Source organism: Quercus suber, unplaced genomic scaffold (genome assembly GCF_002906115.3).
Source record: "Quercus suber isolate HL8 unplaced genomic scaffold, Cork oak 2.0 scaffold_147, whole genome shotgun sequence".
NCBI lineage: Eukaryota > Viridiplantae > Streptophyta > Magnoliopsida > Fagales > Fagaceae > Quercus > Quercus suber.
In genome coordinates, this window is record NW_027069608.1 from 369,145 (window position 1) to 394,611 (window position 25,467).

At 37.9% G+C, this 25,467-nt stretch overlaps 2 protein-coding genes and 1 pseudogene across 2 annotated transcripts; 2 read left to right on the top strand and 1 right to left on the bottom strand.

Moving 5' to 3' along the window:
• Nucleotides 1-10,204: 10,204 nt before the first annotated feature.
• LOC112007151 (probable F-box protein At4g22030) lies at nucleotides 10,205-11,699 on the bottom strand. Its single transcript, XM_024039457.2, has one exon. It carries the CDS (start codon nucleotides 11,643-11,645, stop codon nucleotides 10,380-10,382), a length of 1,266 nt encoding a protein of 421 aa, XP_023895225.1. The 5' UTR covers nucleotides 11,646-11,699; the 3' UTR covers nucleotides 10,205-10,379.
• Nucleotides 11,644-13,883, top strand: LOC112014199 (GDSL esterase/lipase At5g55050). Its single transcript, XM_065777024.1, has 4 exons — nucleotides 11,644-11,703; nucleotides 12,156-12,389; nucleotides 12,947-13,196; nucleotides 13,555-13,883. Exons 1-4 carry the CDS (start codon nucleotides 11,644-11,646, stop codon nucleotides 13,773-13,775), a joined length of 765 nt encoding a protein of 254 aa, XP_065633096.1. The 3' UTR covers nucleotides 13,776-13,883.
• Nucleotides 13,884-15,913: 2,030 nt separating this feature from the next.
• The window catches only part of LOC136069009 (GDSL esterase/lipase At5g55050-like), a 13,407-nt pseudogene continuing 3,853 nt past the window's right edge, over nucleotides 15,914-25,467 (top strand).

The following is a 25,467-nucleotide window of genomic DNA, read 5'->3' on the forward strand; positions in this document are numbered from 1 at the left end:
TGCAAGTAGTGGTGCCGGTGTTGGTGCTGTTGAGCACTTCTCTCTAAGTGTTCNGGAGGTACAAACCTATAGAAACATTTCTCGAACTTCATTTGTATGCAAATGCTGATGGAGATTATTATCATTCTGTCTTTCTTTTCTTTCTTTCATTTTTTTCTTCTTTTTTTATGAGCGTCATCTACTTCTCTCCTTTTTCAATTTATTACTTATCATCTTAATATATTATAAACCTTTAACCAGCATAACCTTTGTTTCCCTGTCAACGCCATAGTGGTTTATCTATGTTCCTTCAATTATGGGTTGCAGGTGCCTGTACAATCTGTGAAAGAACACTTGTTAAAGGATGGCATTGAGGTCAGAATCTAATCCAATCTTTGAGAAGTTTTGAGGCAAGTCTATAGAGGCATTAGATTCATTCTGCCACAGGCCAAATTAGATGGGGGCTCTGACGCTTTAGCTGGGCATGTGTTGTATATTTAAACTTGTTCTGTAGTGGTTTGATCCATGTCAAAATGTTTTTCCTTTTCTTTTTTGTGTAGTACTCAATGCTTAAGATCTCACCGACATATTAGTCTAGCAGTTTGAACATTTTTGCTCTTGTAATTGTTGGCATGATTCAAAACAATAAGATATCAGATTGATTTCTTTAGTAGATCGTCATTATTCATTCACTTCCATTTGTTCCCTTAGCTTATGTTTGGATGGAAGGATAGGAGGAGAAGATGAGAAAAAGTGACTGGAATGTACGATATTTTAGTATATTCCAACTACCTTCCACTCTACTCTCCTCTCTCCAATCCCCATGTTCCAACTAACCTTATCGATATTCCATAAATTATATGAGGCATTTTTTAATTTTTATCAATGTTCCATAGATTAAATAAGGTGTTTCATAATTTTGGGAGACATGAGAAAAAGGAGTTATTAGCACAAGAACATAGGTAATGAATTAACCATTTCTGTCTTAGTCTCCACTCAAATGAGAATGAGAGGATTACTCGAGTCTCAACTTCTCTGATGCCAGAATAATTGCTTGAATTCTATTGCCATATAGTGCCAAGTGTTCGTTAGTAATCTTGGTTATACTCATAACATTTTAAGTATGCAATAACTAGTCTGCTTCCTGCCCATATATACATTAACATTTTCACAGACTAATTTGGAGTCTCATGAAGAAAGAGATCTAGGCTTGTACAAAGGTGCTTTGAGGCATGCTAAATCTCCAGTCCGTTATATTAGAATGTTTAAAAACAAATGGAATCTAGATGCCGAAGCATATTAGATTCTCCGAATCAAATCCTAAAAGTATCAATAAATCAAAGTTGAGTTTGAGGGAAGATAGCTAGCAACGGTTTACAATTGCTTCATTGTACCTGGCCAGGTTAGTGAAGTGCAATAGTACGGTACAAGATGACTTCACTAACAAATTTCATGGTTATGAATCTTTATGGATTTGCAGTGTATTGGTAATGTAGTTTCCATACTATGATCCTGACCAGTGACCAGTGCCAAATCTATATAATATCTAAATGCTGAAATGTAATATTTACTGCTGCTATGTTTCTGTTGAGCCACATTAACATAGCATTTTGGTCCATTCGGTTTACTCCAGTCTATTTTGGTCTACTTCGGTCCATTTTAGTCCAGTTCAGTCTATTTGGGTTTACTTCAGTCCGTTTTGTCCACTTCAGTTGAGTTCCGCCTATTTGGATCTAATTTGGTCCACTTTAGTCAGGTTTAGTCTATTTAGGTCCACTTCGGTCCATTTCGTCTACTTCGGTATAGTTCAGTTTATTCGGTCTACTTTGCTTCATTCCGTCAACTTTGGTTCAGTTCAATCCATTCAGTCCTCTTCGGTCCACTTTAGACTGTTTCAGTCCAGTTCAATTCATTTGGTCTATTTCAGTCCATCAGTCTATTTCAATCTACTTTAGTTGGGTTCAGTCCATTAGGTCTACTTTTTTTTTTTTTTTTTTTGGCTTGCATTGCTTGATCAATATTGATTATCAATGCTCGGTATTGACTAGTTGCTTCCCATCACTGCTTTAGTGAACGTTTGGATAGCGGCAAGCATCTAGCGTTTGCGCGTCCAACGTTTTACACATGGGTCCCGTGAACCCACAAACCTCTTTTTTCAGTAAAACTTTCATTAAAAATAGGTCTCACGGCACTATTCACACATTTATTATTTTACTACAGTATTTTCAATTTTTAGCAATAAGTAATATCCAAACAGACATTTAGTGTTTTAACTTTTCAATGCACTCAGTATTGACTAGTTGCTTCCCATCACTGCTTTAGTGATTAACTTTCAAGTGTACTTCTAAAACAAACACAAAACAATGACTAGTTGTTGCCCATTTTTTTAACAAAACTTTCATTAAAAATAGGTTTCACGGTATTATTCACACATTATTTTACTACAATGTTTTCAGTTTTCAGCAATAATCAATATCCAAACAGACATTTAGTGTTTTGACTTTTCAGTGCACTCGGTATTGACTAGTTGCTTCCCATCACTGCTGTAGTGATTAACTTTCAAGTGTACTTCTAAAACAAACACAAAAGAATGTCTAGTTGTTGCCCATCACGTGTTTTTGGTACTACAAACAAACGATTGTTCCCTCTTTTTGACCAACTTTGGATGTTCTTTCAAAAGCTTTTTTAACCTAATTAAATCTTACCATTACTTGCATTGCACATGAGCTTTTGGGTCAGCTCTCACATGCTCCTCCTAAAACCAATGACAGCACAGCATGCCACGCTGTGAACTCACTGATACCATTTTCTTGATAAGATCAATCAGGCGTCACCCATTTTCAATTTTGTTATGAAGCCACTGATACCATTTTCTTGACAAGGATATCAATTTTGGATGCTCCTAATGTTAGGGCACATTAATTTCTATTTGTAAAAAAAAAAAAAAAAATTAGAAAATTGAAAAGTAATGACAGCTTTTTCAATTTCCGAAAAAATGTTTCTAAAAATAAAAAGCTTAATGTGTGCCCTTAAGGCACGCGTTAACCGGACTCTTTTTTTTTAATGTAAAAGTTCACACATCATTGACCGTTGAAGTTTCGTAAAATGTCCAACAAACCACTATTCATTTTGGTTGTTAAGGTAGGTCCTGTCCACTTTGCTTTAGCTATCTTCTGGCCTAAAGAAATCGTGAAGAATATACATTTTCCTCTCTCAACCTTGCTTTATCAATGCGTGTGTGAGAGTGATAGGCTGATAGCTATCTTTACTTTTTTTTTTTTTTTTTTTTTTTTCGATGGGTGAGATTGATGATGATTTGTGTTACAACAGTATCTTACTCCATTTTAATTAATGGAGAACCAAAGGGATGATCACACCATCTCGTGGTATTAGACAAGGAGATCCTTTATCTCCTTTCCTCTTCTTGTTATGTACTGAGGACTTCATGGCCTGATCTCACAAGCAGCTAGCCAGGGTGATATTAAAGGTTATGCTCTTTGCAGAAGTAGCCCAAGACTAACGCATCTTCTTTTTGCAGATGATAGTCTTATATTTTGTAGGGCCACTGAACAAGACTGTCAGAAAATTCTTGATATTCTCGAAGTTTATAGCGGCTGTTCTGGACAACAGATCAACAAAAGCAAAACCACCATTTTCTTTAGTAAGAACACTTCTGAGGCGAAAAGGGAACACATTAAGCAAGCTTTGGGTGTGCCAGAAATTAAGCAATACGAGAAGTATTTGGGCCTGCCATCTTTTGTGGGGAGGAGGAAAAAAGCAAGCTTTAATTTCATAAAGGAAAAAGTGTGGAGGAAGATGCAAGGGTGGGAGGAAAAATTATTATCTCAAGCAGGAAGGGAGATTTTAATCAAAGCGGTGGTTCAAGCAATCCTACATACACGATGAGTTGCTTCAAACTACCATTGGGTTTGTGCAATGACATTGAAAGCCTCATTCGAAAATTTTGGTGGGGACAACGAGGAGAGAGACGCAAGATTCATTGGGTGAAGTGGGACTCTCTTTGTCAATCAAAGGCTAATGGAGGTATGGGTTTTAAGGACTTGGCTCTCTTTAATGATGCACTATTGGCCAAGCAAGCTTGGCGTCTTTTACAAAACAAGCAGTCCCTCTTTCACAAAGTATTCAAGAGTAGGTTTTCCCTACGTGTTCATTCATGGATGCCCCAGAGTGCTCTAGTGGATCGTATGCATGGCGTAGTATACTCCAAGGCAGAGAGGTCCTTAAACATGGTGCACGTTGGAGAGTAGGGTGGGGGGATTCAGTTAAAATCTGGGATACCCCATGGCTGCCTTCACTAAACCACCCAAGAATTTTGTCACCCGTTCTTGAAGGCATGCAGGAAGCCACTGTGGACTCACTTATTGATCAGCAATCTAGAACTTGGGATATAGATATTCTTAAAGGCTTTTTTGCCCCGTTGGAAGTAGATCTTATTCTCAAGATTCCACTTAGCTCCAACTATGTTGAAGATAAACTTGTCTGGCCTCATACGACAAATGGAGTTTATTCGGTTAAGTCCGGATATAATTTCCTAGCTAAAGAAATATCTTCACCTCCGTTGGCTGTCTCTCTTCAGGAAGATGGAAGAAGTACGTGGAAAAAATTATGGAGCTTGCCGGTGCCGAATAAGATTAAAAATTTCCTGTGGAGAGCAAGTAGAGAAGCGATCCCTGTAAAGAAGAACCTGGTTGCTCGTAGGGTACTTTCTGAGGATATTTGCGATCATTGTCAAGTGGCCACTGAAGATGTTCACCATGCGTTGTGGGATTGTCATGAACTGTCGGCTTTGTGGGAGGCTAACTCACTGTGGTTGTTTCGAAGAACAAAGAAATTTTCAAATTTCTTTGAGCTGGTGAGTCACGTTTTGGAAGAGAATATAAGCCCGGCTTTCTTTGCTACTCTGGTATGGACTATATGGTCCCGTCGAAACATGCTCCGGACCAGCACTAAGCCTTACCCACTATCCCATCAAGTGGCACCTTCAGCCTCACAGCCCTTCAGACGTTTGCCCAGGCCCTACCGGTCCAAGAATGCAGTCAGATGCCTTGCCAAAACAGCATGTCAGATGGACCCCTCCTCTGTCAACGTGCTTGAAGATCAACTTCGACGGTGCCGTATTCCATGAGACAAATGAAGCGGGGCTGGGAGTTGTTGTTCGTGACCACCAGGGAAGGGTGATGGCCTCCATGTCCGAAAAAACCAGGTTACCATCTTCCTCAGACGAAGTGGAAGCATTGGCAGCGGTGAGAGCCATCTCCTTCGCTCTTGAACTCCATCTACCCTCTGTTATTGTCAAGGGAGATTCAGAGTTGATTATTTCAGCCTTACGAAGTGAGGAGGAGTCCTTTACTTCCTATGGCCATTTGATTTCCTCTATCAAACAGAGTTTTGAATCTTTTTCATGTATTTCCTTTTCGCACACCCGTAGGTCGGGTAATTTTCTAGCTCATAATTTAGCTCAGTACGCTAGACATATTAATGCTCTTACAGTGTGGATGGAAGATGTTCCACCAGAACTTCACCATGCTCTTGTAACCGATTTTGGTTGATCTAATAAAGTTTCTTTGTCTTGATTCTCAAAAAAAAAACTCTTATCCAGAAGAAANGAAAATCTATGACTCAGTTGATCTCAGATGATTTGCGTGGGTACCTAATAACGATCTTTTGATATAGATCAAATAAAGTTGATGTAAGATGCTGTAAGCATTACTGTGATTGCAAGTAGTGGTGCCGGTGTTGGTGCTGTTGAGCACTTCTCTCTCAAGTGTTCACGAAAACAAATGCATCCGCTGTCCTTGCTGCTGGCATCTTCCATAGGAAGGAGGTACAAACCTATAGAAACATTTCTCGAACTTCATTTGTATGCAAATGCTGATGGAGATTATTATCATTCTGTCTTTCTTTTCTTTCTTTCATTTTTTTCTTCTTTTTTTATGAGCGTCATCTACTTCTCTCCTTTTTCAATTTATTACTTATCATCTTAATATATTATAAACCTTTAACCAGCATAACCTTTGTTTCCCTGTCAACGCCATAGTGGTTTATCTATGTTCCTTCAATTATGGGTTGCAGGTGCCTGTACAATCTGTGAAAGAACACTTGTTAAAGGATGGCATTGAGGTCAGAATCTAATCCAATCTTTGAGAAGTTTTGAGGCAAGTCTATAGAGGCATTAGATTCATTCTGCCACAGGCCAAATTAGATGGGGGCTCTGACGCTTTAGCTGGGCATGTGTTGTATATTTAAACTTGTTCTGTAGTGGTTTGATCCATGTCAAAATGTTTTTCCTTTTGTTTTTTGTGTAGTACTCAATGCTTAAGATCTCACCGACATATTAGTCTAGCAGTTTGAACATTTTTGCTCTTGTAATTGTTGGCATAATTCAAAACAATAAGATATCAGATTGATTTCTTTAGTAGATCGTCATTATTCATTCACTTCCATTTGTTCCCTTAGCTTATGTTTGGATGGAAGGATAGGAGGAGAAGACGAGAAAAAGTGACTAGACTGTACAATATTTTAGTATATTCCGACTACCTTCCACTCTACTCTCCTCTCTCCAATCCCTATGTTCCAACTACCCTTATCGATATTCCCTAAATTATATAAGGCATTTTTTAATTTTTATCAATGTTCCATAGATTAAATAAGGCGTTTCATAATTTTGGGAGACATGAGAAAAAGGAGTTATTAGCACAAGAACATAGGTAATGAATTAACCATTTTTGTCTTAGTCTCCCCTCATATGAGAATGAGGGGATTACTCTAAGTCTCAACTTCTCTGATGTCAGAATAATTGCTTGAATTCTATTACCATATAGTGCCGAGTGTTTGTTAGTAATCTTGGTTATACTCAACATTTTAAGTATGCAATAACTAGTCTGCTTCCTGCCCATATATACATTAACATTTTCACAGACTAATTTGGAGTCTCATTAAGAAATAGATCTAGGCTTGTACAAAGGTGCTTTGGGGCATGCTATATCTCCAGTCCGTTATATTAGAATGTTTAAAAACAAATGGAATCTAGATGCCGAAGCATATTAGATTCTCCGAATCAAATCCTAAAAGTATCAATAAATCAAAGTTGAGTTTGAGGGGAGATAGCTAGCAACGGTTTACAATTGCTTCATTGTACCTGGCCAGGTTAGTTAAGTGCAATAGTACGATACAAGATGACTTCACTAACAAATTTCATGGTTATGAATCTTTATGGATTTGCAGTGTATTGGTAATGTTGTTTCCATACTATGATCCTGACCAGTGACCAGTGCCAAATCTATATAATATCTAAATGATGAATTGTAATATTTATTGTTGCTATTTTCTGTTGAATCACATTAACATAGCATTTTGGTCTATTCGGTCTACTCCAGTCTATTTTGGTCTACTTAGGTCCATTTTAGTCCAGTTCAGTCTATTTGGATTTACTTCAGTCCATTTGGTCCACTTCAGTCGAGGTCGGTCTATTTAGGTCATATTTAGTCCACTTCAGTCAGTTTGGTCTATTTTAGTCCACTTCGGTCCATTTCGTCCACTTCCGTATAGTTCAGTTCATTCGGTCGAATTTAGTCCAGTTCAATCCATTCAACCCTCTTCGGTCTATATTGGTCTACTTTGGTCCAATTCAATCAATTCGATCGACTTCGGTCCAATTAGACCCATTTGGTCCACTTTGAACTGCTTTAGTCCAGTTCAGTCCATTTGGTCCACTTTGAACTGCTTTAGTGATTAACTTTCGAGTGTACTTCTAAAACAAACACAAAACAATGACTAGTTGTTGCCCATCACGTGTTTCCTGTACTACAAATAAACGATTGTTCCCTCTTTTTGACCAACTTTGGATGTTCTTTCAAATGCTTTTTTAACCTAATTAAATCTTACCATTACTTGCATTGCACATGAGCTTTTGGGTCAGCTCTCACATGCTCCTCCTAAACCCAATGACAGCACAGCATGCCATGCTGTGAACTCACTGATACCATTTTCTTGATAAGATCAATCAGGCATCACCCATTTTCAATTTTGTTATGAAGCCACCGATACCATTTTCTTGATAAGGATATCATTTTTTTTAATGTAAAAGTTCACACATCATTGGCTGTTGAAGTTTCGTAAAATGTCCAACAAACCACTATTCATTTTGGTTGATAAGGTAGGTCCTGTCCACTTTGCTTTAGCCATCTTCTGGCCTAAAGAAATCGTGAAGAATATGCATTTTCCTCTCTCAACCTTGCTTTATCAATGCGTGTGTGAGAGTGAGAGGCTGATAGCTATCTTTACTTCGCATCACTTGTTTTCACTTTTGATCATGTTACAGTAGCCGGAGCTAAGATTGAAAGTAAAAATAATTGTGGTAAAGTGTGCCACATAGGACAATTGTGACAACGTCTGCGTATTTTATACGTAGTACCAACATTATTGTTTTTCTCTACTATTCATACTAGATTACTTCAACAATAATAAATCTAAAATTAAATTTTTTTTTAATAAATTTTTTCACAATCACTAAATTGGCAAACTATAAATGGTAAGTAATAAAAGAGTGTCGGTGGTAGATTCAAACAACTTAAAAACTCAATTATAATAAAATTTGTTGTGATAAATATCGTGTATGTAATATTTCTTCTCTAACAATTATGAGATTTACGATAAAAAATATCGTGTAAATAGCACTATTTAGTGTGGAATTGCAGTGAGAGAAATCAAAATGTTTATAAGTTATGAAAAGATATCAAATGCATAAAACTTTGAGTCTTAAATGGGACCCATTGAACTTTGTTTTAATTATAAATTGACGAAAAAGTAATATGTGTTATATGGACATATGGGCTTTTCTTTAGACTTTCTCATTTGTGTGAGGGGCAAAATTGAGATGAATGAAAATGATAGGTGGCAGATTGCTTTGTAGGCATCATTATACAGGTGTTTTGGGAATGGTGGCAAGTTTTTTTTTTTTTTTTTTTTGCTGAATTAAAAAAGGAGGTCTTCAGTGTGGACTCATTGACCCCACGCCACGTGATAGTAATGGGTAATACCACGTGTATCACACGGGTCTTGCTGGGGCTATCACTCGAACAGCTCCACTCTGAGTGCAGGACGAAAACTTCTATCATCAAGCCACACCCTCGTGTGGTAGAATGGTGGCAAGTTATTACTCTACTTTTCATTAGACTTTCTCATTTCTATGAGGGGCATTGCGGGCATAATTACAGGGGGGCAAATTGCTTTGTAGGTATTATTATATAGGTGTTTTGGGAAGGTCAGGGCCAATTGCCCCTCCCTTTTACATTGTCAAATTTTTTATTGGAAGTGTATTTTAACAAGGAAATGGTTAGACAGATGTAATTGATTTAAAAACTTTTTAAAGGAAAAAAAAATTTTAATTTTTTGACAATTTTTTATATTTCTCATTAAAGTAATATAAAAAATTTCATAAAATAAAATTTTAACAAACACTCTAAGGGCACCCATTTATTGGACTCTTTTAACAAATCTAACGGTGTTGATTACATTTTCTTCTTATATCCTTCATATTTATGAAATTTTAATATTATTAAAGATCAATAATTATCTCAATTATAAAATATTTTATATTTTAAATTATGCACAAAACATGAGTTTATTGATTGAATAACGTCTAACTAATACAAAATTTGACAAATGTATTAAGAAAAACAAGAAAGTTTAATCCAACAGTAGAATTTTTTAATAATTCGATAAGAAACGTAACATTAACAAAGAGTTACAATAAGTTTAACTTAGTAGTACACAACTAAACCTTAAAATATCTTGAATCTTCAAGGTAAAGAAATGGAATCCATAAGAAAAATAGAGAACAAAATATTGAAACATTTTGATCCTCATCAAAGGATATTTGGTTACCACTAGCTTTGCCATTTGGCCACCAAACCGAACTAATCAAGGCTTTGATTTCACATGATGCAATGTGATAGCATAGAAAGAGATATCCAGAACACCCTGAATTCTCAAGTTAAAGATCTAGAATCCACTATAATAATAAAGGACAAAAGATCAAAATTATTGTTCATAGTGAGGGATAGAAATTTGAACCTTAGTTCTTTTTATAAGGAAAATTAAACAATGTCATTAAGCTATAAAACTTTTGGCAAAACAATTAATGTAATAATAAAGAGCAATTATTATAAAACTGACTATATAGATTTCAAATCTTATCACATCATAAAAAAAATTAAAAACTATCTTTGATTTCCATTCAATCATGTAAGCTTGAATACATGAAAATTTGAACTCATCAAATAACTATGTATGTGATCCGCCTAGTCAAGAGTATTATCAAAATACATGCTATACAAGTATACAATTACTCAAAATCAATCAAGACAACCCATCAAAACTCAGAAGAGCTTGCTTCCAAACTCTTCTTTGTCCGGACTAATTCTTGAAGACAAAGATGATGTGGTACTGGCTAGGTCCCTGAGCTCTGACAAGCTTCTCCCGAGCTGAAGAGCCACTTTCACTTCTAACAATTCCCCATTTTCCCTCCTATCAGCCTCTTCTTCCTTCAGGTTTGATTCTATAGTCTCTTCCATAAGCCTAAAGAACCCAGCTGAGTCCCTATACATCTCAAACACCATCCCAACTTGCCCACCGTGCTCCACAGTGTTAACCACAGTGGCTAAAGCTCCAAACATCACTGCCAAAAATGCACCCCATGAGCCAATGAAAGGTAATCCCTGTAATATTGACCCAACCGCAGCCAAACCAGTAAACAAAGGACCACATACTGCAAGAATTTTGTTAACTTTAAGTACTACTTTGCTTAGCCTCACATATTCTGCTTCATCTTTTCTCTTCATAACCCCAAGAACCTCTTTCATTTCCTCTTCAAGCTTCTCATTCCACCCATTTCTGTTTACTTTCCCATTACCCTTTTCTTGTTGAGTCTTCAAATAATGTTTTGGCCACCACACAGCAGGCTCAACCTTTTTTGGAAATTTATCAAGCATTGTCCCAAGTAAGGGAAGTGGGTAGGCCTTATCAAGTGCCAAAACTTTATTCATAGCATCTTCTACGTCATCTTCAGTTGGATTTTGAAGAGCCAAAGTCATTTTGATATCCTCATGAAGTTGCTTAAATAGTCTGGAAGCATTTCTTTGTTCTTCTGCAAGCTGAGAAGGCTGAATCTTATTCATCACTAGTAAAATACCAGTGACAGCCATATAGAGAAGACTAGAAGAGAGCTTTAGAGCCAAAATAACTGGTGCTGAAACTCCAACTCCACTCACAGCCACAAGTCCAGCCATAGTTGCTGCTGTGACCGTCATTCCATTAACAGAAGTTAGCAAAAGACGGTTCCAGTTATCTCTCTGGGACCCTATATTCTTGTGCATTTCTGTTCTATCTGCTACAATTTCCATGATTGCATATAACTCTTTCACTGCCTTTGTTTCTATCTTAGGCTTCATTTCTATTTGGGTTAAAGCAGATTCAAAGGTTTGTAGCCTTTTACTTTTATTCAACTCATCAGCAAGGAGCTTAGGAAGAGAATGATGATTTGATGATTGGAATTTTTGGGCATTTAAGGTGGCTTTGATTTTTCTGAAGGAAGCTGAAGAAGAACAACTACAACAAAAAAAAGAAGCAGCTTGAAGTGTAGCCATGAACACTAGCTATATGATCACCTACTTCTTGCTTAACACAATTGAGCTAGAAGGTGTTGTAGTGAAATGAATGAGTCTTAATTCTGAAATATATAGAAGAAGATCGTACCGTGAAATGGACGTGTGGGCCTCAATTCTTTAACGTAAGGAATGAGTTCATGGGTTGGGAGGTTGGACTAGTTCACACCTTTGCTTTTGCCCCAACAGTTTTACTTTTTTGACTTTCAAAATGAAAAAACCATGTGAACCTTGAAGTGAACTTTCCACGCGCTACCCAAAGTCCAAAGAGTTATTGCCCTTAAGAATTTAACAATTTATCGTGAATCGCATGCAATCACAGTAACCTTTGAATAAAAAGCTTTCACATATAAATGTTGGAAGTCATTGCCCGTGACTACCTACTACTCACTACTCGTGGGAGTTTTATTATAGCCAATTAGTTATTATAATTACTGGGAAAAAAAAAGATGTTTAGCTGACAAATTGTTTTGTTTTTATTCACTCGTGCAGTTCCAGTCAATACATGTGACACAACAAATAGACTACTTCTCAACCGTGTATGAAGACCTGTACAAACAGCTAGGATCCTCTGGTGTAAAAAATCATTTATCAAAATCTATTTTTGCTATTGTGATTGGAAGCAACGACATCCTTGGCTACTTCAGGTCGTCCGATCTCCAAAACAAGACTACCCCACATCAATACGTGGATTCAATGCTCCTTTCACTGAAAGATAAATTAAAGGTAACTAAGTTGTTACTTTAATTTTAGGAAACAAGAAACATTATAGTGTGAGGTTGCATAGGGGTCAAGTCAAACCAAGTTTTAGCTTATTAGAACTCTGTTGATGAAAAAATAGTACTACTCAGGATTGGCTTGAGCTCTAGTTCAGCTTAGCCTATCAAGTTTGAGTTGTGCTTAGCCAATAAAATTTGAGCTTAGCTTGTCAATTCTTTGAGTAGGCTTCACTTGGCTAGCTTGACTCCTTTTGAGTCTCAATTCTAGATTGTGACAATAACATGAATTTGTTGCATATTATCTTATATATATAAATTTTGTCCAGAAGTAAATATTGAAGCTATTTGTGACTTGTGAGCCTCGTCAAACTGTGACAAGCTATGGAAAGGACTTTCTCATATAGTAAATGAACCTTAAAACTAGACCTTAATCTCAGTTCAATGTTCATTAATTGATAAGCCAGCTGAGCAAACCTTTTTAAGAAGTCAAATTATTGTGATTTGCATATTATGTAATTCAATTTAAGTCTTTGCTGATCATTTCTTTATCAAAACTTTGTGCAGCGGTTATACAGTTTTGGTGCACGTAAATTTGTGATTGTTGGAATTGGGACAATTGGATGCTGCCCAGCAAGGAGGACGGAGACCAAAAATGAAAAATGCCGCGAAGAAATAAACTTCTGGTCTATTAAGTACAATATAGGCCTTATTTCAATGTTGCAGGAACTGAAGTCTGATCTTAAAGACATACATTACTCCTACTTTGACACTTACAAAGTCTTGCTTGACTTCATTCAGAGACCAGCTACTTATGGTACACCTGATCATTTTCTTTTTATAAAATAGAGATAAAAAAAATATAGATTTAAAAACCCAATCACAATAACAAGTTGGCAACCAAGCTTTAATTTTAAAATTTTGGGTTCAGCTATAGATCCTAAACAAATTAATCAGGTCAGTGACAAGTATTCATTTATGTCATTATATTCTCTGAAATCATACTTTAGGTTTTAGGTTAGAAATTAAGTCCAAAATTGACACATTGTTACGTAGGCACTACTTGGTTTTTCAGGAGTACCATGTCCTTTTCATTTTTCTACCTTTAGTTTGCTTTCCTTTCAATTTTTCGTGATAAAAAAGAATGATTAAAGACCTTTCATATTTGATTGCAGGATTTGTAGAGGTTAAAGCTGCTTGTTGTGGGCTGGGGACCCTTAATGCTGAGATTTTTTGTCTGCCAATTGCAGCGTATTGCTCCAACAGAAGTGACTACATCTTCTTTGATCGAGTCCATCCTACAGAGGCAGCTCATCGCATTTTTGTGAATCATATATTTGATGGTTCTTTGCAATACACATTTCCAATAAATGTGAAGCAGCTAGTAGCTATTTAAGCTCACCAATAAAGACAACCCCTATATTTGTAAGATGTTACCTCCTAATGATTGTGCCCCTTTTAGAAGGTCTAAACATTAAAAAGCAATACAAAATTTTTTCATCTATGGTTAGGATTAGTAGTGATTGACTTTTAGGGAAGTGACTTAGGTTTTAGTATATGTGCATCAAGATAGTTGACCATAAAAATAAGCTCTCCCAAATAATGCAAGAAATATTTTTTTTTTTTGCATGGTTTCTTTCCCGTTATACTTACAAAAGAAAGTTCTAACAAATTGATAATATACCCTTGTTATGAGGTTCACATGTTTAAGTTTCTTTATATTCATGTTATAATTTTAATTTAATGAGGAAGTGGGTTCTAGTTAGTTCTACTTGTAAAGTTTATTGTTGTCAAATAAGAAATTTAGTGTTCAAACCCCCCTCCCCCAACACAAAAAACCGATTGATATTTTAGCCTAATAATAAAGAGCAATTGTCATAGAGCAAACGTCATAGGTTGAAATTCTATCATATCTTACAAAAATAATTAAAAAATAGTAATGGACAAAAATAACCACTCAAACAAATATTAGATACTCATGAATCACATAGAAAGCATTACAAGGCCATCTTCAAATTCTATATTGAATATCTTCATGGTTTCTTTCTAGTTATAGTTACAAAAGAAAAATCAAACAAATTGATAATATACACTTGTTAGGGCAAGGCGTAACCTAAAGTTTTTGCTTGTCTTTAGGACAAATCCAAATTATCTTCTGATGAAGTGCAAATTCGTCAGTCAAAGTAAGTGTGTCCGGATGGAGCCAATCCTTCGTCTCTGTGATTGTAGAGATGGTTGGATAGCTCCCTTCGAATGGTCACCAGTGTGGTGCCTGCCACAACATTTCTGATGTCGAAGTCAGTATAAGAAAACTCTTTGGAAAAGAATAGTGCGATGCAATCAAGCAAGAAATATTTCTTAGTGAGTTTATGTACCTTATGTTGGTGATGGGAGGGTTGTATATATATATATATAAATATATATATTCCCGTAGCTCCTAGCCGTTGTGGCTGTTATGGTGGCTTTAATGCCACTTTAAGTAACGCCTCATGGTCAATCATGTGAGCTTTGATGGCTCCAACGGTCTGCATAGTTGTCTTTGTAACTGCCTGAAGCATTTATTTGACTGCATTGAATGACTTCTCTGTCTTCATCAGTAATGTAATGTGGCTACTTCGTCGGAGGGACCTGATTGACTCGTCTGTCAATTCTGCCTCGTTGGTCCGGATGAGACCGTCTAGGTAAGTTGTGTTCATCAATCCCATCATCTTCTATAAATAAATAAATATCAGAACATCTTATTTGACACCTTAATCCAACTCAAAGAAAAAAAAAATTGAAAAAAAAAATGATGAGAGAAAATTATATCCAATTTGAGGAAAAAATTATGATGACAATGAGAAGTAAAGAGTGAAGTTTTAAGATTAAAAAATAAAGGAGGAAAAAAAGAATCATTAAAGTCCAATACACAATTTATGGTTTTAGACTTTCAGGAGAAAATTATATCCATTTTTTTTTTTTATGACTTGATAGTTACAATGCGAGATGAAGATTTAAACTATGGATGTCTTCATTAAAAATAACAAGATGTGTCAATTGAGCTATGAGATTCTTGACATTAATTTTGTTAAATTTTATGTATATATAAGAGATGACCAAAAAATTATTAGTTGAATATAGTCTAAGTTTGTAACAAATATACCTTATATATATATATATATATTGAGTATTAATTTATCATATGATACATAAATATACAATACCAAAAAAAAAAAAAACAAACAAACAAACCAATTCGCAGTAAAGTTCACCTTTTAATGGTATGTTTTTGTGAATATTATGTTAAATTTATTCATTCATCGCATTAAGAATTAAATGGGGAAACGGTTTGTAAACATGTTGCCAACTTAGCCGCTATTTAGTTTATATATATATATATATATTTCCTTTTAACCAATAAATAAATAAATTTAATTGTCTAATTATTCCACATAATATTCATATTGTACTCTGTACCTTCACGTGTTGGAAGAGTGGAAAGTAATAATGTGGTGTTTTTTTTTTTTTTTTAACGTAAATTTCTATTTGAAATGAATGGAGCACTGGGCAGGCGAGAAAGTAGGCTTGCCACGTTGACCACCGTACCTTTCTCTAGTAAATGAGCCCAAGAAGAATAACGTTTCGTTCCTAAACGGTGTTAGCTTTGCCTCTGAAGGTGCCGGAATTTTGGATGGCACCGACCCATATTTGGTAAGTGAGATAATAAAAACTTTCACTAATTAATGCTATGTTTTGTGTCTCCAATACTCCTTATTTTATTTTTGGTCATGTTAATGAGTGCCTTTAGGCACTCGTTAAGAATCAATTTTAAGAAAGTTTTGATACATTTTTTATGAGAAATGAAGAAAGAATGAGTGAAATAGCGAGAAACAGAGAGCTTTCAAGGGACGAAGAGGCTGAGCTCTCCAGGAGTAAAAAGAAGGTTAAAGAAGGACATCATGCGGATTTTAAAGTTGGTTTAAGTGAGAATGGTCATTCTCAGGGAGACCAGAGCCCGTGGGGGGCTGGGAAAAAAACTTTCAAAGACAAGTTGATGGGTGAGATTCCAGGAGCCTATGCTAAGGCTTTTGACATATCAGATCTATTGGACTTGGAGGCGGATTCTGACGACGAGGTGGAAGAACTTCGAGAGGGGTTAGCAGCCGTTAAGCTTACGAGAGAAACAAAGCTCCGAATCAGGAAACCGTGGTCCAATGCACTAATTATTAAACTCTATGGCAGAGCGTTAGGTCTTAGTTTTCTTCAGAGCAAACTAATTTCACTGTGGAAACCGTCTGGGACATTGGTTTGTGTGGACCTTGGAAAAGATTTTTATTCAGTTCGCTTCTCTCTGAAAGAAGACATGGATGTAGTGCTTAAAAATGGGCTGTGGTTCATTGGGGGGCACTTTTTATCCATTAGGCCATGGGAGCCGTTTTTCAAGCCGGATAGTGCATGTGTTTCGTCTATTGCAGTCTGGGTTCGGTTGCATCAACTTCCTATGGAGTTATATGAGTTGGAAGTCCTCAAACAAATTGGTGAAGCTATAGGGAAAGTGCTTCGGATTGATTCACAGACTGCCATGGAGGCCAGAGGAAGATATGCAAGACTTTGTATTCAGCTAGATGTAACCAAGCCGCTTATTGATACCGTGCTCATAGGCCAGTTCGAACAACCTGTGGTTTATGAAGGGATTCATAGGCTGTGTTTCTCATGTGGGAGATTGGGACATAGGAAGGAATTTTGTCCTCTCACCATTAAAAAGCCAGAGCAACCGGTGGAAGGTGGTCCGATGAGTGCTGGAGAAAGTAGGATGTTGAACCAAGGAGAGGTTTCGCATGGTTTGCATGATTCGTCCTGCACTGACACAGGTAGTGGAACGATGAAGGACAGGGGCGCTGGCATGGAGGAGGACAGGTACGGTCCTTGGATGCTTGTGACACGTAGGAAGCCTGCACAGAAGAAAACAAATCCTGCCGTTACGTCTGGGGATCATCCATTACATGGGCTGGGCCAAAATAGTCATGGGTTTAGGAATGATCAAAAGGAGGATATAAGGGATTGGGCTTTTATTAATAAGGGAGCTGAGTATGTTGGGCCTTTGAGGGTGGGCCGTGAACCAAGTGTTGGTGTAAAATTGCTAGATAAGCAAATGGAGTCCCGTTTCAACGCTTCAGTCAAGGGAAAAAGAGATTTAGCCAGGAGTAAAGCAACTAAGTGGTTGTCTAAAGGAGATTTAGGGGGAGTGGTTAAACACCTACCAAACACAACGACGATTGGGGACCCTCGGGGTAGAACCGGAGATGGTGAGCGCTCTAGTGAATCATTCCAATTCTCAGCAGGTGGGCAGGTTGAGATGGACAAGCAAGATCAACGGTAGGAGTGTGGTTCCGGAGGTGGGTCTGGTGGAAATCAGAATGAAGCAATCGTCTGTGAGGCAATGGATCAAAGCGAAGCTACTGTGCGAGACGGTATTCAGTACAAGATTGATTTCTCTGTCACTCACCAATCAAAGGCATCAAATGATCAAGATCAACCAAACCGTGGCGAAGGAGATGATACTGGGTATGATGGAACTTCTGTTGGGTTTGTGTCTAGGGAAGGGAAGGAGAAAGAAATGGTTGGCACTGATGGGATGGAGATGGAAGAAGGAAGCAGTGAGTTTGCCTCCTCCGTTTGATTGGTCCTCTCCTTTTATCTGTATCAATAATATGAATATTATAGTGTGGAACTGTAGGGGCACTCTGAAGCCCAATTTTTAAAATCATGTCAGGGAGCTAGTTAGGAGTCATAATCCGTCCATTTTGGTTGTTATGGAAACACAGGTTGGGGGAGATAGAGCAAGAGAGATTACTGATTGTCTCCCTTTTGATGGTGCTATTTTAGCTGACACGGTGGGTTTTGCGAGTGGCATTTGGCTGTTGTGGAACTCAGATAGAGTGGAGGTGGTGCATCTCGCGAGCACAGAGCAAGAAATTCATGTCGAAGTTAAGGTATTACCCTCTAACCTTTCTTGGATTTTTACTGCTGTGTATGCTAGTCCTAGAATTGTGGAGAGACAAGTTTTGTGGGAAAACCTCTCTAAAGTCGCTGATCTCCATGGTAAACCTTGGATAATTGAGGGTGATTTTAATGAGCCCCTTGCTGGGGATGATAAGTTTGGGGGTAGGCCGATTAGCATTAATAGATCTCTGATGTTTAAGGACTGTCTTGATAAATGTAACATGGTGGATATGGGTTTCAGTGGGCCTAGATATACTTGGACGAATAGAAGGGAGCTCCATAGCCTTATACAAGAGAGAATCGATAGATTTTTTATGAATCTTAGCTGGTGTCTGCTCTACCCCGATGCTAAAGTGTCACACTTAACTAGGTGTCACCGGATCATTGTCCCGTGTTGATGGAAACCAATCCCAAGAGGCAGCTGCTTCTTACTAGGCCTTTCAAATTTCAATCCTTTTGGTTATCTGACCCTTCTTTTCCGAGTGTGGTTAATCAGGCCTGGCATCACTTGAGGAAGCTTATGGAGGCAATTGAAGCCTTCTCCAATCAGGCCAAGTTATGGAATAAAAACCAGTTTGGTAATATCTTTCATAAAAAGAAAAGAGTTTTGGCCCAGCTTGATGGGGTGCAAAGGGCTTTGGCCAACCAGCCTTCTTCCTCCCTAGTAGCCTTGGAGAACCAGCTTATTAAGGAGCTAGATGTTATGTTAGAGCAAGAGAAGGATCTTTGGGCTCTTAAATCTAGAATTAATTGGATGGTTTTGGGAGATAGGAACACATCCTTCTATCACGTCTCAGCGCTGGCTCGCAGGAATCGAAATTATATCACTGCTATTAAGAATGAGGCGGGGGAGTGGTTGACTGAAGAAAGAGAGGTTGCAAATCACTTCAGGGAAGGTTTTTTAAAAATCTACACTACAGCTCAGGAGGCAGCAAACCGGGATTTTAATTATAATTTGCAATGGCAACCAAAGCTCTCAAGTGAAGAAAAAAATAGTATTAGCCACATGGTGACGGAGGAGGAAATTAAAGCTGCCCTTTGGTCTCTAAAAGCTTTTAAAGCCCCCGGTCCTGATGGGCTGCATGCTGGGTTCTTTCAAAGATTCTGGCTGGTGGTGGGCAGGTCGGTGAGTGAGGAGGTGCATACTATTTTTAGAGAGAAAAAAATTCCTAAGTACTTGAATAAAACAAACATTGTGCTCATCCCAAAGACCCAAGGTCCTGAATCCATTGGTAGTTATCACCCCATTAGCTTGTGTAACTCTATTTATAAGATTGTGTCCAAGATTTTGGTTGGTAGAATTCGTCCATTATTGGATCAACTTATCTCCCCTTGTCAAGCAGCGTTTGCGCCAGGTCGAAGAGGAGTTGATAATGCTATTGTAGTACAGGAGATTATTCACACCATGGGGAGAGCTAAGGGGAAAGGTGGTTTTATTGCTCTAAAAATTGATCTAGAGAAGGCTTATGACAAGCTCGAGTGGAGTTTTATTAGGAGTATGTTGATCAGATATAATTTCCCTGATAATCTTGTTGAGATAATGATGAGTTGCATTTCTTCTGTTTCGACGTCTCTTCTATTTAATGGAGGGAGTCTTGATCCTTTTAACCCTTCTAGAGGCATAAGGCAGGGAGACCCACTGTCCCCTTACATTTTTATCCTTTGTAGGGAATTTTTAGGGCAACTTATTCAAGAAAAGTGCGAGGCTAAAGTTTGGTGCCCGATCAAATTGACTAGAAGTGGTCCGTCCTTCTCTCATCTTTTCTTTGCCGATGATCTTGTGCTTTTCGCTAAGGCGAATGCAAAGAATTGCAGTGCCATCAGAGAAGTCCTCGATACTTTTTTTAGGTGCTCTGGCCAAACAGTGAGTGATTCTTAGTCTAGGGTCTTTTTTTCTCCAAACACTGACCATGATGATAGAGAGGCTTTCAGCGACATCCTTGGCTTCCGTCAAATTGAGTGTTTGGGGAAATACTTAGGATTTCCTATTAAGCACCAAGGAAGCAATTGTCAGGACTTTGGTTGCGGGTTGGAAGGCCAACCTCCTCTCTATGGCCGGAAGAGCAGTTCTGATCCAAGCCTCTTCTTCAGCTATCCCGGCTTACCTTATGCAATGTAATTTGCTGCCTGGGAAGGTTTTGGAGGGTGTGGATAGAGTAAACAGAAATTTTCTTTGGGGTTCAACTGAGGATAAGGGGAAAATGCATTGGGTGGGCTGGAAGAAGGTTACAAGATCTAAAGAAGAAGGGGGTTTAGGGCTCCAATCAGCAAAGGGAAGGAATACAGCGTTGTTGGCTAAGCTGAATTGGAGGTTCCATACCGAAGATAAGGCCCCGTGGGCAAAGGTTCTGAGGTTGAAGTATTGTACCCCACAGAGGATTAATTCGAGAAATGGTAGGAAGCTTCCTAGTTCTAGAATTTGGAAGGGTATGTTGCAAGGTGAAGAAATTTTTAAAAAAGGAACCAAGTGGTTGTCGGGCTTTGATAGTAATCTGGATTTTTGGAACGATACTTGGACTAATCATGGTCCTTTAAGAAAGATCATTCAGGGTCCTTTGCCTAGAGAGGCCATCAATCTAAAGATTAAGGATGCGGTGGATTGTTCTGGCAGATGGGATTGGTCTTCAATTCAAATGACCTTTCCGGAGGAAGTTTACAGAGATATTTTAGCCATTCCAATACCCTTATCTGTCAGATTAGAGGATAGGTTGACCTGGAAGTACTCAGCCAAGGGTGATTTTGAGCTCAAAAGTGCTTACAGGCTTGCCACGGATCCTTTGAAGGATGCTCCTTTCAATGGGAAGTGGATTTGGAAATTGAAAACTCTGCCGAAAATTCAAAACTTTGTCTGGAAGTGTATGCACCATAGTATCGGGGTCAAGCATTGCTTGGTGGCTAGAGGGTTACATGCTGATGCATGCTACCCTCGGTGTCATGCTGTGGATGAAACCATTTTACACATGTTGCGTGACTGTCCCTTAAGCGAAATTGTATAGCAGCAACTGGGTGGTCAGGTTAATAATTTCAATTTCTTTTCTTCGAGCCTTCATGATTGGTTAATCACCAACACCACTTCCAATGGCTACTACCGTTCCGGCCCTCTGCCTTGGAATCATGTCATCTTATTTGGTATTTGGCTGCTGTGGAAAGATAGGAACTTATGTATCTTCAAACAAAAAAAATCCTAAACCCAATCTTGATAAAGATGTTGTGGATCGTGCTTCGGAGTTCTTTTTCTGTGCGAACAATGGCCTGAGTACCAATTGGAAAATCCTAAAGTACATTAGATGGGAGAAGTCGAGGGCTGGTTGGATCACTTTGAACACTAATGGTGCGGTAACTGGCAGCACTGGACAGGCAGGTGGAGGCGGTTTAATCAGAGATGAGAATGGGAGTTGGGTGACAGGTTTTGCAAGAAGGATCGGGAATACAAACAGCTACATGGCGGAATTATGGGCTCTTCGTGATGGTTTGCAACTGTGTCTTCAAATGAATGCCCTCTCTGTTATTATTGCGTTAGATGCCAAGGTTATTATGGATGCTCTTAACTCTCCTACCTCTTCATGCTCTTTATTCTCATCTATCTTGGAAGATTGCAGACATATGGCTAATCGGATACCTCAGAAAACATTTAGGCACATTTACAGGGAGGCTAACAAGTGCGCTGATTTTTTGGCAAGAATAGGCTTACTGCTTGACAATGATTTTATTGTTTTTCCCAGTCCTCCTGTGGACTTAGCTAGTATTTTGGAGTCTGATGCCATTGGTTTGTATGTCAATAGGCTCTGTTCTGAGCCTTTGTTTGCTGTTTAGCTTTTAATGAAATTCCCTTTCTACCAAAAAAAAAAAAAAACTGTCAAAATATTAATACTTTTTTTTCATTTCCCATAAAAAATTTCTTTAAATGGATTATTAAGGAGTGCCCTAAGGGCGCTCGTTAGCATTTCCCTTTTATTTTTTTCTTTCTATCTACCATTTTTTATTAAATCCATATTTCTTGGTATGGAGATTGGAGAGTAGGGAGAACTGCGTTGAAAACTGTCATAATAGCTCTACTAGCAGCAGTTTAAAAAGCGTCGGCTTTAAACTGCCAAAATAAGTCAACTTATTATGGCAGTTTCTAAAAGCGCTATATTAGGTCTTCTATAGTGGCGGTTTTCAAAACTGCTGGAAAAAAAAAAAAAAAAGTGACTATAGAACTAGCCTTTTGTAGGGCCCACTCTGCTTGATCTGCCGCTTCCAGCTTCGCCCTATGCGGGTTTTTCCCACCTCGCAAAAGGTGGTGGGACAAGGATGGGTTTAAACTTTTTAAACCCACTCCGCCCACATTGATAAAAGTTATAATTGTAAATTTTTCATAATATAAAACCCTATTATTTAAACAAACATGTCAATATTAGCTTATTTTATTCTATCCAACATGGCTCTTTGCCTCTATTTAGTTATTTGTTATACTATGAGATTTTTATTTTTATTGTGATATTGTCATGTTAAACACTTGAATAATATTATTATTTTTTGCTAAAAATTAGTTTGATTTGATGAGATAAATTTAGTTTTAATTTCAAGTATATTTTTATTAATGAAACATGTTTTATTAAAACAAAATTGTAATAATTGTGGGGGTAAATTAACAAAAAGTATAGTTTTACAGGATGAGATGAGGCTTCTCAGGGCTCTAAGGGGTGGGGATGGGATAAGAAAAATTTTCCCATCATGTGGAGCGGGGCAAAGATAGGACAACACAAAATCATGCAGGATAGAAACAAAGACCCTATTCTTCAGCCCTGCCCCACCCATTGCCATCCTTATGAGGAGTGTCAAATACTATTTATTGTACAGCATTTACCATTAGTATAAATTGAAAAATATGTTTAGCTGACAAATTGTTTTCTTATTATAAGCCAATTAGCTATTTTTATTATAAGCCAATTAGTTACTAACTTACTATGATTTCTCAAAAAATGTTTAGCTGAGAAATTGTTTTCTTTCATATTCACTAGTGTATTTCCAGTCAGTACATTTGACCCAACAAATAGACGACTACTCAATCGTGCATAAAGACTTGTACAAACAGCTAGGATCCTCTGGTGCAGAAAATCATTTATCAAAATCAATTTTTGTCGTTGCGATTGGAAGCAACGACATCATTGGCTACTTCAGGTCATCAGATCTCCAAAACAAGGCCACCCCACACCAATACGTGGATTCAATGGGCCTATCACTGAAATAAAAATTAAAGGTTACAAAGTTCTTATAACTTGCCTTGAACATATATGAGATAAACGTTAGAAGGCCACTTTGACTCCAAGACAAAATTATGTAATTCTAGATTGTGAAAATAACATAAATTTACTGGATATTACATTATATAAAATTTGTTCAGAGGTAAATACTGAAGCTTTTTGTGTGCCTCATCAAACTGTGCTAAGCTTGTTGGGCTTTGTGGAGCCTAGTTTATTTTTAGCCTAGCCCATTATAACCCTGTAAGTAGGATATAAAAGCCGCTTTTATAATTAGGGTTTGTGACTACAACTATTGTTGTGTTTTTTGGAGAGAGAGAAAAAACACTGTAGCCGCACTTTGTATTTTTTCCCTGATAATAGTGAAATCCCTGCAACTCCGTGGACGTAAGCAAATTGCCGAACCACGTAAATACTGTCTTGTGCGTGTGATTATTTTTCTTTGGCGTGTGTTTTTCTCTATTTTTATTGTTTCTCACAGGTTGGAATTTTGGTTAAATTCCTAACAATTGGTATCAGAGCCTAGGGTTAGGTTTGAGTGGGAGCAATGGCAGAGAAAGCAGGAAAGGCGTCTGGAATAGAAAAGTTTGATGGCACAGACTTCGCATATTGGAGGATGCAGATTGAAGATTATCTCTATGGGAGGAAATTGCATCTGCCACTTTTGGGGACAAAACCTGAGGCGATGAAGGCTGATGAATGGGCTCTTCTTGACAGACAGGTACGGGGAGTTATCAGGTTAACTCTGTCTAGGTCTGTTGCACATAATGTTGTAAAGGAGAAGACCACAGCAGATCTAATGAAGGCTTTGTCTGGTATGTATGAAAAGCCGTCAGCAAACAACAAGGTGCATTTGATGAAGAAACTGTTCAATCTGAAGATGGCAGAGAACGCATCAGTAGCACAACATCTAAATGAATTTAACACTATTACAAATCAATTGTCGTCTGTAGAAATTGATTTTGATGATGAGATTCGTGCTTTGATCGTCTTAGCTTCTTTGCCAAACAGTTGGGAGGCAATGAGGATGGCAGTAAGCAATTCTACAGGAAATGAAAAACTCAAGTACAATGATATACGAGATTTAATTCTGGCTGAGAAGATTCGCAGAAGAGATGCAGGTGAAACCTCAGGATCTGGTTCTGCCCTAAACCTTGAGACAAGAGGCAGAGGTAATAACAGAAATTCAAATCGAGGCAGATCAAAATCCAGAAATACTAATCAGAACAGAAGTAAATCTAGATCAGGCTAACAAGTACAATACTGGAATTGTGGAAAAACAGGTCACTTTAGGAACCAATGCAAAAGTCCTAAGAAGAAGAATGAAGATGATTCTGCTAATGCTGTAACATAAGAGGTACAGGATGCATTACTTCTTGCAGTAGACAGTCCACTTGATGATTGGGTTTTGGATTCAGGAGCCTCGTTTCATACCACTCCACATCGAGAAATCATACAGAACTATGCTGCAGGTGATTTTGGTAAGGTGTATTTGGCTGATGGTTCAGCCCTGGATGTTGTGGGTATGGGAGATGTCCGGATATTGTTACCCAGTGGGTCTGTTTGGTTACTGGAGAAGGTTCGACATATTCCTGACCTAAGGAGGAATCTGATTTCTGTTGGACAACTTGATGATGAAGGGCATGCAATACTATTTGTTGGTGGTACTTGGAAGGTTACAAAGGGAGCTAGAGTATTGGCTCGTGGAAAGAAGACTGGCACTCTCTATATGACCTCAAGTCCAAGAGACACAATTGCAGTTGCTGATGCAAGTACTGATACAAGCCTATGGCACCGCAGGCTTGGTCACATGAGTGAGAAAGGGATGAAGATGCTGCTGTCAAAAGGAAAACTACCAGAATT